This window comes from Cheilinus undulatus, linkage group 21, assembly GCF_018320785.1.
Source record: "Cheilinus undulatus linkage group 21, ASM1832078v1, whole genome shotgun sequence".
NCBI lineage: Eukaryota > Metazoa > Chordata > Actinopteri > Labriformes > Labridae > Cheilinus > Cheilinus undulatus.
The window spans coordinates 14,785,682-14,802,977 of NC_054885.1; the positions used below are offsets into that span (position 1 = coordinate 14,785,682).

A 17,296-nucleotide genomic window follows, 5' to 3' on the forward strand; every position below is an offset into this window, starting at 1 on the left:
ACTTTCTTGAAAATATTTCCATCCAAAATAACATGATAAATAAGTGGAAATCTCAAGAAAACAATCAGAATTTACTATTTTTCCTGCAAAATAAATAGAAGTCTGATTAGGGCTTCAATATCAGAGGTATTTTGCCTTTTTTTTGTTCCTAAAACCAGTTCACAACCTGCTGAAAACAGCCTTGCGACCCATTTTTGGGTCCTGACCCACCAGTTTAGAAGCAATGTTCTAGTTAATGCATCAGCTCACTAAAGGTAAGCAGGCAGCATTTTGAACGGTTATTTGATGGACTCATTTGTAACAGGTGTACCTGTGTCTAGTGCTTATGTGAAGCCTTGCTAAGCCAAGCCGTCCACTAGCTGCCGACTGAAGGTTAAGAGAGTGCTATCAGTTTCAGAGATAGCTGCTTCACGACTGACTGAAAGAAATTCTGCTTCTGAAATGCTGCTTTTGATTTGAATGTAGTGATGTTAAGATATTGCACTAATTAGAAGGAACTCTTTGGTAAATCCTTCTACTTTAACTCAAACACATTTTCAAGTGTAAACACACACAAACACAATGACAAGTTAATTCTCCTTTAATAGTTCACAAAAAAACATTAGCTAAAATAATTTGAGGTTAACAACTTAGATTAATAACATTCATTTAAAAGATTTTTTTCTTCTTAAATAACCGTTATGATATGTCCTGCGGTAAGTGCTCATCCTGCTTAAGGTAAACACTCGGTCGACTTGGTGAAGCTTGAACCTGACAGAAAGTGGAAACCAAAAATGGATCTCTGAGGGGTTAAAATGCCCCAACACCTCTTTCAAACACCTGAAACTAAAAACAGCATTAAAAGCAGCTTTAGCTCTTGTAAAAAATAAAGGAAATGAGGGTCTGATGATAAAGTCAATCTGGTTGTTGTGCTGCAACTTTCTTAGCTGTAAAAAGGTTAGTGTTGTAATTAAAACTAGTTCAAACATATACAAATGTATGGTTATGAAAACGGATTAATAAAGCTGGTTCTGTTTATAAAACTGCAGGAGGTTCAGGAGCACAGTCTGGTTTTGGTTGTGGTTAAGCTGAGGATAAGGATCATGCTAGATCTCCCAAAGATTATCCATTTTTACCTGCTAAAGGTAAAAAATACTCATTAGGGATTAAACCGTCAGGTCCCAAAGAGCAGAGTCTGGTTCCTCTCCTCAGAGAGTCTCTTGTGCTCATTTTTCAGTCCACCTTTAAAATATTTCCAAGTCATGTAAAAAAAATAACATCTGGAGACAAAAATGTCTCCAAGGATGGCGGCATGTCCCGGGGCTTCCAAAAAATAGAAAAATAAAGTTGCAAAAAAGTAGAAATAAAAGCCTCCTAAAACCTCTCTGCATGGCAGATATCCCATGGTTGTTTAAAGTCCTGATTTAAAAGTTAAATTAAAATGACCACAGGAGATGCTGGACCAGAGCCTTCATCAGATCAGAACGCTGGAGACCGGCACACGAGTGGACCGGCCACTTTTCGGAACAACGATGGGCTCATCATCTGTGGGTAGACAGAAACATAAAAGTTAAATCCTTCCCTTTTAACAACAGAATATATATGATTATTTAACATGTTTGACACTGAATTAAAGCTGAATATATGCACAGAAAGATTAAGGTCATTTTTGTCTGTAGTGATCAGAATAGAGACTCATGACAACATAAATGTAGCAGTTCAATGATGTGAAGAAAGCAGACTTTAAAGCTCCTGTAAGGTATTGTTTGGTTGGACATGTTTTATTTGTGTTTTTTGACCAAACATCTGCCCTCTCACAGGAGCTTTAAGAATACAGTTTAACAGCATACGTGTAAGATGCATTTAGCACATTTTAAAAGCTGCATTTGTTTTAATACAATTAAAGATGATTACAGCTGATTAAACATTGAATTAAAATGATTTGTGTCACTGGATTCAGGGCGTCAGAGCAGCCTGTCAGTTCAGCTGCAGTCTGCAGCCAGCTGCTAATGTTACCTCAGTTCTGAGGTCAGGATTTCATCATTCAGGGAGACGGATTATCTGCAGAGGTCTCCTTCTCTATTTAAAACCAATAACAACACAAAATGAATCATTTTCAAGTTTTAAAGTCAGTGTTTCTCTTGGACTTTAGGGAGCCACAAATCGAGCTGGTGTTAACTTCAGACAAGTGTGCTTTTCTTCCATAATCACCTAACTTCAATCAATGTGTTAACATGTAGCTGGAAAGTAAAATTGTGTGTTAGTCTAACTACAGCTGAACTTTTAAACAGCATGTTAGCATTTTAGTCCGACTGAGATTGTACTAATCTGCCTCTCTCGAAGTTGGACAAACACACCCAGATAATGCTGTTGGAGACTGTTTTTCTCTCTCACATGTGTACATCTCAATCAGAGCAGACAGGGCAAGACATTCTCCATGCATGCTCCACAGCTTCCAAGCCGGGCTTTGACCTGGAAGTCGAACAGTAAATGCAGCAGCTTTCATGCTTCTGATGGGACGCCATTTATGAAAGGGGGTTGCCCTGACACAAGCTGAATTTAAGCCTATGACTTGGGGAAAAACTAGCCATCTTTTGGAAAAAATGCAGGTTTTTTATTAGGGCTGGGCAAATAATCAAAAATTTGATTAAATTCCAATATAGCCTGCTGCAATTTTCAAATTGCAAAAGGTGCAATATTTCTTTAACCTGAAATTTGTGTCAAAATACCAGTTTTAAACTTTTGTTTGCAACAGAGATGTCATGCATGACATATAATGCAATAATTCAGGTGGCAATTTTTAGAATAGTCTACAAAAAATCCTACCTTCTTCATTTTTGTACTTTTTATTATTAAACATAAGAATGGCAAAAATCTTTCAATGCAATAATTCATATCCAATTTGCATTCGAGTCAAAATAATCAGAATTAGACACCTTTAAAGAATTGTTCAACCCTTGTTTAGGGATAAAAGAAAGTTAAGGTATTATCCTATATCAAATTGCAATAGCAATATCGGGGGAAAAAAATCACAATGAAAATATTTTCCAAAATCGTTCAGCCCTAGTTTTCATATCAAAAAAGCTTGATAATGTGAGATTACTGTGATTCTACAATGACTTATGTCCTATTCTTTACAATGAAAAACCACAAACTGATGCCGTTTAAACTGAAAACTGAGAGAACTGTAAAGAAGAATGAAAATGTTTTGATGTCGCAAGCTTAAAAACTGTCTGTGGTTAATTCCCACTAGTGATTTTAAGTAGTCAGAATTATCTAGACAGTCATCAAGATCATGTATAACCTGCTTTAACGTCTAAGATCTTAGCATCCGTCAGACTTAAACCAGTCAAACACTGTGTAGACTCTACGGTCTGTCTCACCTGAAGGGTTGTAGTTCTCAGCACGGTTGCGATCTTGTTCGATGAACAGGGCGGTGGCGAGGAAGAAAGCCCCGCCTATGACAGCCACAAAGGAGCAGAGCAGCAGAGAGAGCTGCAGGGACCTGAACTGCCACAGAAACGAGTCCGTTTGCCTCAAAGAGTCCGAGACCTGGGACACACAAAGACCAGGTTTAGCTACCACCAGCTGCTGTAAACTCTGAAGTGATATTAAAAACACTGAGATACACTATATGGACAGAAGTATTTGGTCACCTGACCATTACACCTACAGGGACTGTAATGACATTGTGTTCAAATACATGCACTTTAATATGAAGTTGGCCCTCGATTGTAGCTAGAACAGCTTCCACTCTCCTAGAAAGGCTTTCCTCAAGATTTTGGAGTGTTTTGTGGGAATTTGTGCCCATTCATTCTGCCAAGCATTTATGAGGTCAGGCACTGATGTTGGACATGAAGGCCTGGCTCGCAATCTGGCCAATACTTTTGTCCTTATTGTGTATGTATTTGTGCGTTTCAAATGGCCTACCACTCCGATGAGATAAGGACTTCCTGCGTCTCCCAGCAGATGTGAGATGACGATCTGCAGAGCCTCGGCTGTGGAGCGGCGAGTTGGAACGACAACGTACTGACGAACAAGAAATCAGGTATTTTACTTTGATTCAAACGAACAAAGTCATAAACACAGCAGCAATGTTTTTGTTGCTGTAAAGTATCTCAACACTTTTGAAAGAGTTATTTGGACAGAAGCAGCTGAAAATATAGAGTGAATGAAAAGAAGGGATAGTTTGATGTGTTCCTCACCAGCAGGATGTCAGCAACGATGGCCCAGTTCATGGATAGAAACGTCTCTCCAAGGAAGATGAACACCTGAGGGAAAAACATCTTTTAAGTATTTGTAGTTCAGCTCAGTCTTAATTTTGTTGCCTTAAACTAAGACTATAAATGCTAAGTCTTCTTCCATGGGGAAGAGAAGAATAAGGCTGGTTGAAGATAAATCTTTGATAATAAAATTCTGAAAAAAAATGCGGTGTTTAGCTACGTATTTTTGAAAGCACTCACATATGTGGCGATGGTGCTGTCCTGAGCGAAGACGATGGCCAGGTAGAGGAAAGGTGATGAGAGGAGCAGACCAGCAGCGCACACCAGTGGGTCAGCTCTGGGTGTCCTCGTCCTCAGTTTCCGACTCACCTGCACGCCACTGCCAACGCCCAGCACACCTGTGACGCAGGTGATGGCCCCAAATATCAGACTGTCAGGAGAGAAACAACGTTAGGAAACTGCTTTCCTAGCCTAATTTAATCCACAGAAAGCTTTTTAAAAATGCAATTCAGCAGCTGGATTAACCGTGCAGCTGTTACCTGGCAGAGCAGGTTCTTTATGTTTATACCTGTCTGAGGAGGCGCAGTTTCCCTCCACGCATGGTGCTCTCTCCCCATTGAAGACGGATGCTCTGAAGAGGAATGTTGGCGCCCAAAGAGCCAAAGAGCCGGTGACAAATGCCACAGCTGTGAAGCCCAAGGTGGACAGCACGAAGCTGTAACTGCAGAGGAAGCAGAGACGCACATCAGCTTTATGTTCATTGTTGTATCTTTGAAGTTATCTTCTGATTGTTGGATGCTTACTGAAATTGAATGTTTCAGCGAAATTAACCTCTTCATATCTAATCTATATGTTGTAGCGCTGCACCCTAAACCCCTTACTCAGATGCCTGACTCAAAAACACTAACAGATGGTATTCTTCCTCACTTAACATGAGTTTATTTGCACAGTTTCCAGGTTATTGAAAGGCTGAGCTGTTTAAGAGCTTGGTTTATCAACACAGAGGCCCCAAAGAAACAGGTGACATTTGAAAAGCAGACAGTTACAGATAAGTGAAAAAAGCAGCGGCAAAACAAAAAGCTAAGCACTTCTTACACTTTAAGAGTTGCATATATGCCCTTTTGGCTACAGGTCATAGATAGCTGATGTTTACTACCCCAGACATGCCTCATCTCCTCACTTCTCTCAACTGTCCATGGTGTTAGGTAACACACAAAAGATAACAAAGTTGGTAGTCACTGTGCATTAGCTTTTTATTAAAGGGGGGTTTCCAGTAGTTTCAGCCTTTGCCCTAAATTGATATTTCCTGTGGTCTAAATGACTCAAAGGTACAAATGTTTTTGAATTTCTTTGGTAAATCCCTTCAGCTGAAAAGCGCGAGACATTCTGCAATGAATGAAATTTTTTCATTAAATGCCTATCTAAATTACGTCAACAAAAATTGCAGTATATGACAACATCATAGCAATGATACTAAATAATGGTTTTGGTTTTATATGGTTTTATAAACAAGTGAAAGTGGATACATGACTCTATTCACAGTGACCAAACTCTGGTGACAAAAACAGCCTTTTTCACCCACTGAGCACAGAAGCTGCTTGTCTACCAGAGGCTAATTTAAGTAATTGTGCTATTGCATGACTTCAATTATGCAGAACTAGATACAAGGTTTAAAAACATTACAATAACTATTTAAGAGCAAAAACAAATCACTCATATTTTACTTCTTAGCATATTTTGCATAATGAATTTTTTTTTTACTTCCTGTGAGTTAGTAGAATACCGAAATGCTTTTTTTTGGTCTTTTTGACATTTTGTCAGTAAAATAAAACAATCATTTACGTGAATGTTCCCTGATGACTCAGACATTGTGGTGACACAAAGAGCAGCACTGCTTAGCCAACATTTAGCACCTGACATCTGCTACACAGACGGTAAGAGCACAGCTCTGCAGGGTGCAAACAACAGAAGCATCATGTTTTACACATCTGCTGCTAGATGACTTCACATTCACAGTTTGATTCTGACAGGATTGTTGTGTGTTGTGCATGAGCAGCAAGTATCAACCTAATAAGCTCAACTTGCTATGACCAAGACGTAGAAAATAGGGCAGCTGTAGTTTAGTGGTAGAGTTGATTGACTCTCAACTGAAAGGTTTGGGGTTTGTTAACCTCCTGAAGTCACACGTTGATGTGTCTTTGGGTAAGACATTTAACCCCAAAATTGCACCGACTGCTCTGTCAGTAGCGTGTGAATGTATGGGTAAAAGGACTAATTAATACTGACAAAGCTGTCATAGCATCAGTGTATGAAACGGTAACTGTCACTTGTGGTGTGAAACGTACCTTCATTAGTCACATAACTACAAAATGCAACAAGCCCATTTACCGTTAACCAAAAAACTTAGTTCCCAGGTTGTTCTGTCATGTTTTTATACCTCAAACAAACTGCAACAGGTTTTGTTTGGAAGCGAAACTAGACCCTTGTTTTCAACAGAGTTCATCAGAGTTTGAATGAGCTTTCCCACCACTCCAAATGAACTGGACAGTCCAGGGAAACAGATGATGGTTGGTTTTGTTTAAAGTGGACCAAACAGCTTCAGCGACCCAAAGCTGCTTACATATCGTAGTTTCTATAAGAGCTACCCGTCAGCCAAACTGCCTATTAGTTACTTAAACACAGCTGGCTACTTAGTCCTGTTGTGTGTTTTTTAGTTTGACTTGACTGTGGACCTGTTGCTAAATTTGTGTGGCAAATCGACCCCAGCGGAAACAACTCAAAATTTGACTTGCTTTTCCTGTATGTTTTAGAAGCACTCACTCCACTCCAATTGAGAAAGATGGCTGTAAATCTGTGTCAACGCCACCCCTAAGAGAGTGATGCCTCCAGACCCCTAGCTGGTGACTCTTTCCACAAGCTGACCACTCCACGACCTTCAGAAAGTGCAGACTAAGGTAGCGTAACAGCGCTGTTACAAACTTCAGTTGATAGTACGCCTTTGACGTACGCACTACATCTGTACTAGCTGCATTGTAGCTTTATAGCAACAGTCCTGGTGTGTGAATTCACACTCCACTACAGTGTACTGTGCTGCGCTATCACTCCTTCCCATTTTACATTTCACTAACTTGGTATCACCATGCTGCCTGTGTGCGTTTGTAAACGGGAGAAATGGAAGAGGTGTTGAACTTACTTCTTGCTCAGAGCCTGCAGGTCCTTCAGCCAGCCCGTCTGATGCAGGTGGTGCTCCGGCCGAGCTTCGATGGCTCCTCTTTTTGGCTCCTTGACCACAAAGAGGAGCAGGAGTACAGCGATCAGTCCCAGCCCCGGTGTCACCTGAAGAGAGGATTGCACAGTTGTTTAAATGCAATCAGTTTTAGACGTCTAGAAGCGGTACATGTGTCATTCACTAGAAAGGAAAGCAGACAAAAATACAAACAGTGAGACGTACCCGCAGAGCCCAGTGCCAGTCCTTTGCTAGATTACTGACTTGTGATCCCAAAATGTATCCCAAACCGCTGTATGAATCAAAAATAAAGAAGACAACAAGATTATCAGAAAATAAACTACCAGATTTTATCTCTATGCATAAAGAGATGGAGTTCATTCAGGTGCAAATCAGCACTCCTTAACCCCCTGAGGTCTGAGGATATTTCCTCGATTTTTACATTATATTTTAATTCACCTATTTAAGGTACTTACAAATAACACAATACCCAAGTGTCTTATACCAAAACTTTCAAGGTAATCTCAGCTTTACGCATACTGAGGCCCATTTTTGTACAAGAGTTGTAAGGAGTTATTTTAGCCCAAAAGCTGAATTTTGAAATCCGATTTTTGGAAATCTCTCGTGAAAACACACCTTCACTCATGTGCATGAATTTTTTAGTGCTTGAAATAGGTTCAACAAAGTCTTAGCTCCACAAAAGTAGTGGATTATATGATAATAATAGGTGAGTACAGAAAACATGTCTAAAATATAAATTTGTCACATCGTTTTTGAGCATAAATGTTGTCTGTTATTCTATTTTCACCAAAATGAAGCTGTCATCTTCATCACTGCTTCTCAGTATTTGTTCCAAGGCTTCTGCAACTTTCAAACGCTTCGCCATCATCAGAGATCAACAGGTCTAATTCTCTCCTCTTGCTCTTATTTCTCGCCTTACCTCTCCTGAAACAACTGAGATAGGGAGGGCCTTAGGAATTCCAGAGCGTCACTAGGTTGTCAAAAGAAGGATTCAACCAGTTTTTTATGTGCAAGCTGACAGACAAAGGATTCAGCCAATGGTGCACAGTAAGAGGTGACATTTGCCAATTGCTCTCTTATTGGCCTTGTAACTCCAGCTGTGAATGAAGTGGGATGGCAAGTGAGGACAGAAGTGAAAGATGAGATTCTCCCATTCACTGAAGTGTTTGAATTGCATTTCTACCACGTAAAATGACAAAGACATTCATAAAAACATAGTGAAAACACGCCAGGGAGTGTTCTGACCTCAGAGGGTTCACTAAAGAGTTTTATGTAGATGGAGCTAAAGTGAGGCAGGCAAAATCCTGTTAATGTTAACACTGAAAAGAAAGAAAAACACATATATAGAAACTAACAAAAAGTGGGTGTAGCCGCTTAACTTGAATGCTGGAGTCCGTTAAGCTGCATTCTTTCTAGTGGCCAACTTTTACCAACCAAGTCACTTTGCTTACAGTGCTGGCTCTTGGATGTTTTTCTTACACCACCCTCACTCTGAAAACCTCCAAACTCCAGACTTTAAGACAGTCGTCCATACAAAATGTAATAAAAGTGGTGAATGCAGTTATTATTAAACCTACCTGCCCACAGGGATGGCAAAATAAAAAATGGAGAGCATGTTTGTCCTTTTTCCCTTCACATACAGGTCAGCAATGATGGTGGGAGCGATGGTGGAGTAGCTGGCCTCTCCGACCCCAACTAGACCTCGAGTCAACAGCAGGGCCCAGAAATGCTGCAGAGACAAGAGGAGGGAGGATTTACAACTAACAGCTAAAAAAAAACAAGCTGTCCTTTTTTAAGATTGTTATTTCCACTGTAGCAAAAAGATTAGGATCTGTTTTAGATCTAGTTAAGATCTGTTTTAAGAAAGGGATTTGACTTACATCTTTGGGGGTGTAAGAGCTAGCGAGCGTCACCAAAGACCAGAAAGTGATGCCAACACTCATGATGTACTTTCTGTTGTACCTGTCACCCAGGTAACCAAAGACTGGTGCCAGGAACATGTAACTGCAGATAAAAACTGAAGGGAAAAAAAACAAACACAAGGAGCATATAAGCCTCATCTAAAACCCAATAAAAAACTAAATAATGAGATTAAAAAACCGCTAAAGGCATGACAATCTTTGTAAAACAAAAATGTATACTGCATCCTTGTATTCCAGTGACATAATGATTACAGAAATGAAAACACCTCTAAGGATATGAGACTGTTTAGGTTTTTATACCTGTTTGGAGTAGACCAGACTTCCCATCATCGATCCCAAAATAATGCTCGATATCAGGGAGAACACCTAGAGGAGTCAAGAGAAATTAACCCCGCATTGCAGTATAGTTTGTCTGTCAGTCTAAAGCAGACATTTTAATACAAAGTTTGTCTCAGGCAATAAATAGCATCTATAAACACTAAATCAGCATTCTTTTACACGATGATTACAAATAAAAGTGTAACAATGGCTAAACCCCTAAATGTCTGGTAAAAAAAAAGTCTGATATTTGCATTCAGAAGAATATTCTAAAAGTTTGAACTTACTTCAAATGTGAATTTAAATATCTAAAAAAAGAGACTGTTGTATCCACTAGGTTTCCGAATATTAAGATTACACCTTGTTCGAAATTATTATGCAAATTGGATTTCAGTGTCATAAACATTTAATTTTTTTGTTTTCCAATTAAACTCATGGATGGTGTCGTGTCTCAGGGCTCTCTGGATCACTGAAATCAATCTCAGACACCTGTGATCATTAGTTTGCCAGGTGAGCCCAATTAAAGGAAAGCTACTTAAGAAGGACGTTTCACATTATTAAGGAGGCCACAGGTTTCAATATGGGAAAGAAAAAGGATCTCTCTGCTGCCGAAAAGCGTCAAATAGTGTAATGCCTTGGACAAGGTATGAAAACATTAGATGTATCAGAAAAATGTAAGCGTGATCATCGTACTGTGAAGTAATTTGTGGCCGATTCAGAGCATAGATGGGTTCATGCAGATAAAGGAATAATGAGGAAGGTTTCGGATGGACAAATTCATCGGATTAAGAGAGCAGCTGCTAAAATGCCATTACAAAGCAGCAAACCGGTACTTAATGCTGCTGGTGCCTCTGGAGTCCCACCAACCTCAAGGTGTAGGATCCTCCAGAGGCTTGCAGTCATGCATAAACCTACTATTCAGCCACCCCTAACCAATGCTCACAAACAGAAACGGTTGCAGTGGGCCCAGAGATACATGAAGACTCATTTTCAAACGGTCTTGTTTACTGATGAGTGCCGTGCAACCCTGGATGGTTCAGATGGAGGAGTAGTGGATGGTTGGTGGATGGCCACCATGTCCCAACAAGGCTGTGACGTCAGCAAGGAGGTGGCGGAGCCATATTTTGGACCAGAATTATGGGGAGAGATCTGGTAGGCCCCTTTAGGGTCCCTGAAGGTGTGAAAAAGACCTCCGCAAAGTATATAGAGGTTCTGACTGTCCACTTTCTTCCATGGTACAAAAAGAAGAACCGTGCCTTCTGGAGCAAAATTATCTTCATGCATGACAATGCACCATCTCATGCTGCAAAGAATACTTCTGTGCCATTGGCTGCTATGGCCATAAAAGGAGAGAAACTCATGGTGTGACCCCCTTCCTCCCCTGACCTCAACGCTATTGAGAACCTTTGGAGCATCCTCAAGCTAAAGATCTATGAGGGTGAGAGGCAGTTCACACCAAAACAACAGCTCTGGGAGGCTATTCTGACATCTTGCAAATAAAATCAAGCAGAGACTCTCAAAAAACTCACAAGTTCAATGGATGCAAGAATAGTGAAGGTGATATCAAAGGAGCATAAGATGTTTTTGATTGAAATAGCTTTTGATTTCAGTAAATAAGACCCCCTGAAGCTGCAAATTCAACAAATGACAATTTCAGTTCTTTACAACCTATAAAATGTTTTGAAACTCTGTTGTGCATAATAATTTGGAACAGTGCAGTTTTTTGTTTTTTTTAAATAGTTACCATCGGGTTTTTTTTTTCAATAAAATGTGAATTATGCTTTACCAGTTGATGACTTGAAAATTGTACTATCATTTGCAACAACCATTCAGAAAAATCAGAGAAAAAAATCATTTGCAAAATAATTTGGAACACGGTGTAATTAAAAGCTTCATCAAAGCAAGGAAAAAAATAACATTAAGTTTCTCTATAGATTCTCTTCTTAGGAGTCTGTAGTTTCAGAACATTTTTACTCCAAGAGATTTATGGAGGATTAAGCCATTGTTGATGTCTTTTATATATTTATTTAATGGGTTCATGCAAAGCAGTTGAAGACGAAACCTTGACCAAAAGATCAAGCAAACAGAAAACACATATAAATATACACAGATAAAACTACTGTATTGTTTGCTCATTTTTTTAGAGTGGTAATAAAGTTGAGCTCATTGGTGGTGCAGCAGGCGCTCCATACCTGCCACAGTGAACCTGTCCATGTAGTTGAGCAGGTTGATGTAACAGAGGATGAAGACAGTCAGCAGAGCTCGCACTCTTGACACTCCGCTGGCTGATTCCTCTGGTGCCCCCTGACCCCCGGCCCCAGCTCCTCGCTCCTCCGGACCCTCCGTCTCGCTGTCATCAGAGAGGAACGGCGCCGAATCCGACGTGGGATCGCCCAGAGACATGGCTGATGCTGTGGAGAGGGATCCAGAGGGACGGTTACTCCATCACAATCATTATCCGTTAATTATTTTTTACATTTGGGCCCAGGCATATACAAGAAAGACATAAAATAATAATGACATTTGCAAGTAATTTGTACATGGGATAATCGGATATATGTTGAACTGAAATACAAAGACTGGTTCTCAGTGCTGTTTATCTTGGATCAGACACAGTGTCAGCAGCCAGACTGGAAAAACCTGTTTATCCGGAGCTGAATATAAAACAGGATTTTTCTCTGACTGTATAGATGCACTCACTATTTTGTCCATACAAAGTTAAGAATTGGTGAAAAATCATGTCAAATAATGTTTTACAGCCACAACTGAGGGATTAGGTTTATCATGAGGGGTGGAAAAAAAAAACACTGATTAAAAAAATAAAATGACTCTCATAGATGTGCAGTGTTTCTAGCTGTGCTGTTGGAGAATAGCAGACTGATTATTCTTTGTAGTTCCACAATGAAAGAAAAGGATCCTTCACCGCTAAAGTCCCATTGGTTCATTTCCACAAAGTGTTCCGGTTTGGTTTGGTAAACCATGATCTAGCTTGTCTTTCCACTATACCCTTACTTGGAGTGAGCATCAGGTCAGACCATTGTGCCAAAGTGAACTGAACCTTTTGTATAAGCAGGGGGTAGAGAAGTACTTAGATAAATAAACAAACAATACCACAATGCAAAACTCTATTTAATAAGGTGATGCAGGATAAAATCTCTGCAAAGCTTTGCATTTATATGTACATGTTTTTCTTTCCCTACTTCTAGTAAAAAAAAATCCTGATGTTTAGAGAACAGAGGAGACCATCCTGAAGTGAAGAAGAGGAAGGAGCAGAGAAAGAAGAAGCCATGGAAGACCTGACTTTGTGAAACTGCACTAAGGATGTGAATATCTGCAGTGGGAGGAAGAGGAGCTCATGACAAAGACATTTTGGCTATGTGGTGAAAAACTTTTGCATGTGATTCAGCCGAATCATCGCCTGCTGTGAAGGCCTTTTACAAAATCATAGATTAGTCAGAAAAAAAAAGTATTTAAAGGCGCATCTTTTAATAGATTTTGTCAGTTTGTATACATTTTATGCTTTTACAAGCCTTTTGTTTCCATTTAATTTATAATGACATTAAATTTGCAGCTCTTTCCAACTTACAGCCATTGCATCAGTAAGAGCTGTGAGACTGAAGACTCACCGACCACTCCTCTTGCATCTTAATTCATTTGCAAAATACACTGATTAAAAAGCAATCAATGGATAATCCATTGATCTTTGCTGATAGCTCAAAATCTTATCTGCTAGACACCAACACACTGTGATTGCACAAGTCACTGAAAACACCGGCTATCCTTTAAAGAATGGTTATGGTCTCCAATCAGGTTCTTTCAGGTTTAATTTACCTTCTTTGTGAATATAACTTAACTTCCTGATGGCTTAGGATGAGCTTGGATGTTCTAAGATATTTTGGGTTAAATCTGGCTGATCTGTGACATAATGCAATAGAAATATGACTTAAAGGGAGTAAATAACACTCATAAGCCCTGCGTAATTCCAGTGTAATATCTCTAATATGTTTTTTTTGCATGACACAAACTGTGTCAGTGACTCTGAAACACACTAAATGGCGTACTTAGTACAACAGTATCAGTGTCCTCTGCAACTTGAGCAATAAAAATGTTTTATGTCAAATAAAAGTCAGACAAAAAGGTGAGTTTCGGCTTGTTGGAAGGGACTTTGGCATTGAAAAAGTCAAACTACATGGTTGGAGAACTATAAAGTATTCAAATAAGTTGTCCTAAGAGAGTACCAAGTCCAGCAGGAGGCTTTAAGTGTCTCCTTGCTAAGTGTCTGGTTTAGACGAGGAGAGGCAAATGACAGCTTACCTGACCTAAATGATTAACTTGGAACAACAGAAAGACCAGATATGTCACTTTTAGAAACGCCAAATTGTCAAACTGAAAACTGTAGTCAGGGTGCATTCAGAATTTGGTCAGCTTTATCTACCTACTTAACAAAAATACCAATTTGTCACATATATGAACGGTTCCTCCTGGTAAATACGCCACAACACATGATCTAAATTAACGTTAAATTCTCTAGTTTAAAGGGCGTCACGGAAGATGACAGAGCGTTTATCTCCATTAAAGTATTTTGTTTTAATTTTCCAAGCATTTATCCCGCAAATAAAAGGAAACCAGTGTTGTCATACAGTCTGTTAGCAGATTAAAAGTCTGTCTGGCTTTGTTCCCCCGTTACCGTTAACGCCAGCCTTGTTGTCGGTCACTGTTTACCTCGGAGGATGAGTCAGGGCGGACGCTTCTTTCTTCTTCTGCCGCCGGTCCGAATAAAATATTCGCCACAAAAAGCTGCGACTTCTATTTAAAACCCATGTTGACGTTTTGCTATAAAATAATCCAAAGAGAAAAGCATTGGCCCGGGTTGCATTCAAAATGTTAAATGTTTACTTCAGAACAGTTCAGAGATAACACTGGTTTACCGCCGCCATGATGGATCTGACTGAACTTCCGCTTAGCAGCTCACATGACTTTCTCATATACAGGTCACAGGACAATAATGATTAAATTAGCAAATCAGTGGATTTTCAACATAGAAAAGATGTCTTAAGTATATCAGTGCAGAGTAGACATGTAGGCTACCGCGCCTAAAGTACACCGAGTAGTACGCCTTTGCATTTTTAAAATATCTTTAAATATTTGGGGAACAAATTGTACCAATTCAAAATATTTTTTGACAACTGAGTCCATACTTTCAGTGACCAGGCCGAATACTACTTCTACTACTACTACTACTACTACTAATAATAATAATTGTAATAATAATGTAGCATATGTCGTTCAATAAACAAAAATTAATCAAATCTTTATTTACAGTTATAGCATGTGTTTACTATTGCTGTCATTCTTTTTGTCATTTTAGAGTTTAAATAACAGTTTCAATTCTAGTATTAATTCCTTAAAATTATTCTAATCTTGTTTTATCAATACTTTGTTTTACAAATGTGTTTGTTTGTGAATTTTTAAAACGTTATTTTCAAAATATTTGATATTTAATCAATGTTTACACATTCCCGGCATGTATAATAATAATGATAACAACAACAAAAACAATAATTAAAAAAATATATTATTATTATTATTATTATTATTATTATTATTATAGCAATAATAATGAAAATAATTGTTTTTTTTTTTTAACTTTTTTTTAACATTTATGATAACTGTATTTTATGTTGTTTGGTATATTACAGTTTTTTAATCTTTATTAATGGTTTTAATTTATGTTTATAATAACTGTTATTTATTTTGTCTTTCAAATCTTATTTCTAGAGTTTAAATAACATTTTCAACAGCTAGATTTTTTCCTTATAACTGTTTCTTAGATTTTTTTCTTTCATAATACTCCATAATTTCCAAATTTTGGTGTTTCTTTGGTATTTTAAAATTAATTTCAAATAATTTTATAGTTTTTTTTAACCAAAGTTGAAATTTTCTAGGCATGTGAAATAACTCTAATAATAATTATGTTTTTTTAATAACTGCTATCATTATTCCTACATTTCTTATTATATGTTGTTTTTTGAGTACGTTAAAATTATTTACTATTTATTTTATAGTCATCACTGTTTTTCATCACTGTCATTTGTTTCTGCTTGTAAATTTAAATTTTAGACTAAATTACATTTTCATTAGTAATGACTATACCTCATGTTTATTTTTAATCTTATTTTATTAATACTAGTTTTAAAAAATCCTTTTAAAATCATTAGTCAGCATTTCTGTTTGGCATATTTTCATACATTTGTTGATTTATCTTTTATTTCAGGACTGTATTCATTTTATGATCCATCCATTCATCTGATTTTTTGTCATTCAATCACTCTAAAATGTACTAAAATAATTTTAGTAACAGTCTACCTTTCTTGATCAATGCTCAGTTTCCATGGAAACCACTTCCAAAAGACAATAAGGCTCTAGTGTGGAGTTTTTAACTGGTTATGAAGCAGACTGAGATTGATATTTAGGCCTCTTTATGGGCCAAAAAGCAAACAACAGCATCAGCAACAACATTAAATACCTTCCAAGTTGCTATTTTATTACCTGTAATCACTGCTGGGGGGTAGGTGTAGATGGGTTGCTTAAGAATCTGCTTCATTTACAGTTTCAACATCAAAGATACACATTTAGTGATGTTAACTGAGTATGCAAGCCAAACTAGGGTCAAGAGTTAGTTAATTAGAAAAGCTCTAAACTCTGCAAACACCACTTACCCAAAAAAAGAACAGATTAGCTTTTAAGACATAACGCTCTTCTCACAGGGGGACACAAAGACACACATTAAACCAAATTTTGAATTCTTTCATCTTCTTCCACAACTGTTTGAGATGCCTTACTCACACTTGTCTCTGATCAACTATCTGAAAAGATATACTCGGCTACTGTCTGCCAGACTTTAAATAGCCGAGACCGATGTAGTCTTCCTCCCCATGAAGACCATTAAAAAAACCATCTCTTTACATGATGATACAGTGCTGAGGAGCAAGCGGAAGTTAGGGAAAGAGTGACCAATTTAAAGGGGAGGATCTTTAAATAATACATTTCAGTGTTTTAAAACAATATCTTTTTTTATAAGATCTGCAAAAGTAACAAAGCTTAAAAAAAGACAGATTTCAACCCAAAGCTATTGCAATTTCAGTGCCTGGGACTTCCATGTTTCATGCTGTGGTACTGATATTTGTTGCTTTTTACTGTTACTGGTATTTCTGTTTAAATTTCTAGTATCATGACATTCATAATTGTGAGAGCTTTGATTGACTGACTGATCTGATGACCTGTGCAAAGGTTATGTGTATGAAAAATTGTGGTGGCTCCACTGAGCAGAGTTCAACAAGTTTACAGAAGTGAGGATTTTCTGTCAGTATTGTCATAAAAAAAGTTTATACAAGAAGGAGAAGACAGATTTTAAGAAGGAGATTTAATGGTTAACATTTCTGATGTGGATAAAAAAAAAACAGGCAGCAGTGAAATGAACACAAAAGAAGGGGCTATCAACTACTTTATGTTTTCAGATCTGAGACTGGTACGAAGAATTTGACAAATTTATTTTGCCTTTTGTTTTATTTTGAACCGTATTAAAAAAATAGAACATTTGCACCAAA

At 38.0% G+C, this 17,296-nt stretch overlaps 1 protein-coding gene across 2 annotated transcripts; it reads right to left on the reverse strand.

Moving 5' to 3' along the window:
- Nucleotides 1-564: 564 nt before the first annotated feature.
- spns1 (spinster homolog 1 (Drosophila)) lies at nt 565-14,632 on the reverse strand. Of its 2 annotated transcripts, XM_041778063.1 has the most exons (14): nt 14,412-14,632; nt 11,882-12,100; nt 9,672-9,737; nt 9,330-9,466; nt 9,027-9,178; nt 7,654-7,720; nt 7,396-7,538; nt 4,771-4,923; nt 4,443-4,632; nt 4,185-4,250; nt 3,910-4,008; nt 3,363-3,531; nt 1,996-2,058; nt 565-1,524 (listed from the first exon to the last, which is right to left on the reverse strand). In XM_041778063.1, exons 2-13 carry the CDS (start codon nt 12,090-12,092, stop codon nt 2,024-2,026), a joined length of 1,488 nt encoding a protein of 495 aa, XP_041633997.1. In that variant the 5' UTR covers nt 12,093-12,100; nt 14,412-14,632; the 3' UTR covers nt 565-1,524; nt 1,996-2,023. The 2 variants fall into 2 exon arrangements, with proteins under 2 accessions (XP_041633997.1, XP_041633995.1); XM_041778061.1 differs by lacking the exon at nt 1,996-2,058.
- Nucleotides 14,633-17,296: the final 2,664 nt, after the last annotated feature.

What these genes read in the sequence shown, in the direction of transcription:
- spns1 (XM_041778061.1), bottom strand. Translation starts at nt 12,092, where the DNA reads ATGTCTCTGGGCGATCCCACGTCGGATTCGGCGCCGTTCCTCTCTGAT. An exon ending in ACTGGCACTGGGCTCTGCGG is followed by an intron (nt 7,539 to 7,653) that starts GTACGTCTCACT and finishes TCCTCTCTTCAG; the next exon opens with GTGACACCGGGGCTGGGACT. An exon ending in GTCCTTATCTCATCGGAGTG is followed by an intron (nt 3,532 to 3,909) that starts GTAGGCCATTTG and finishes TGTGTGTCCCAG; the next exon opens with GTCTCGGACTCTTTGAGGCA.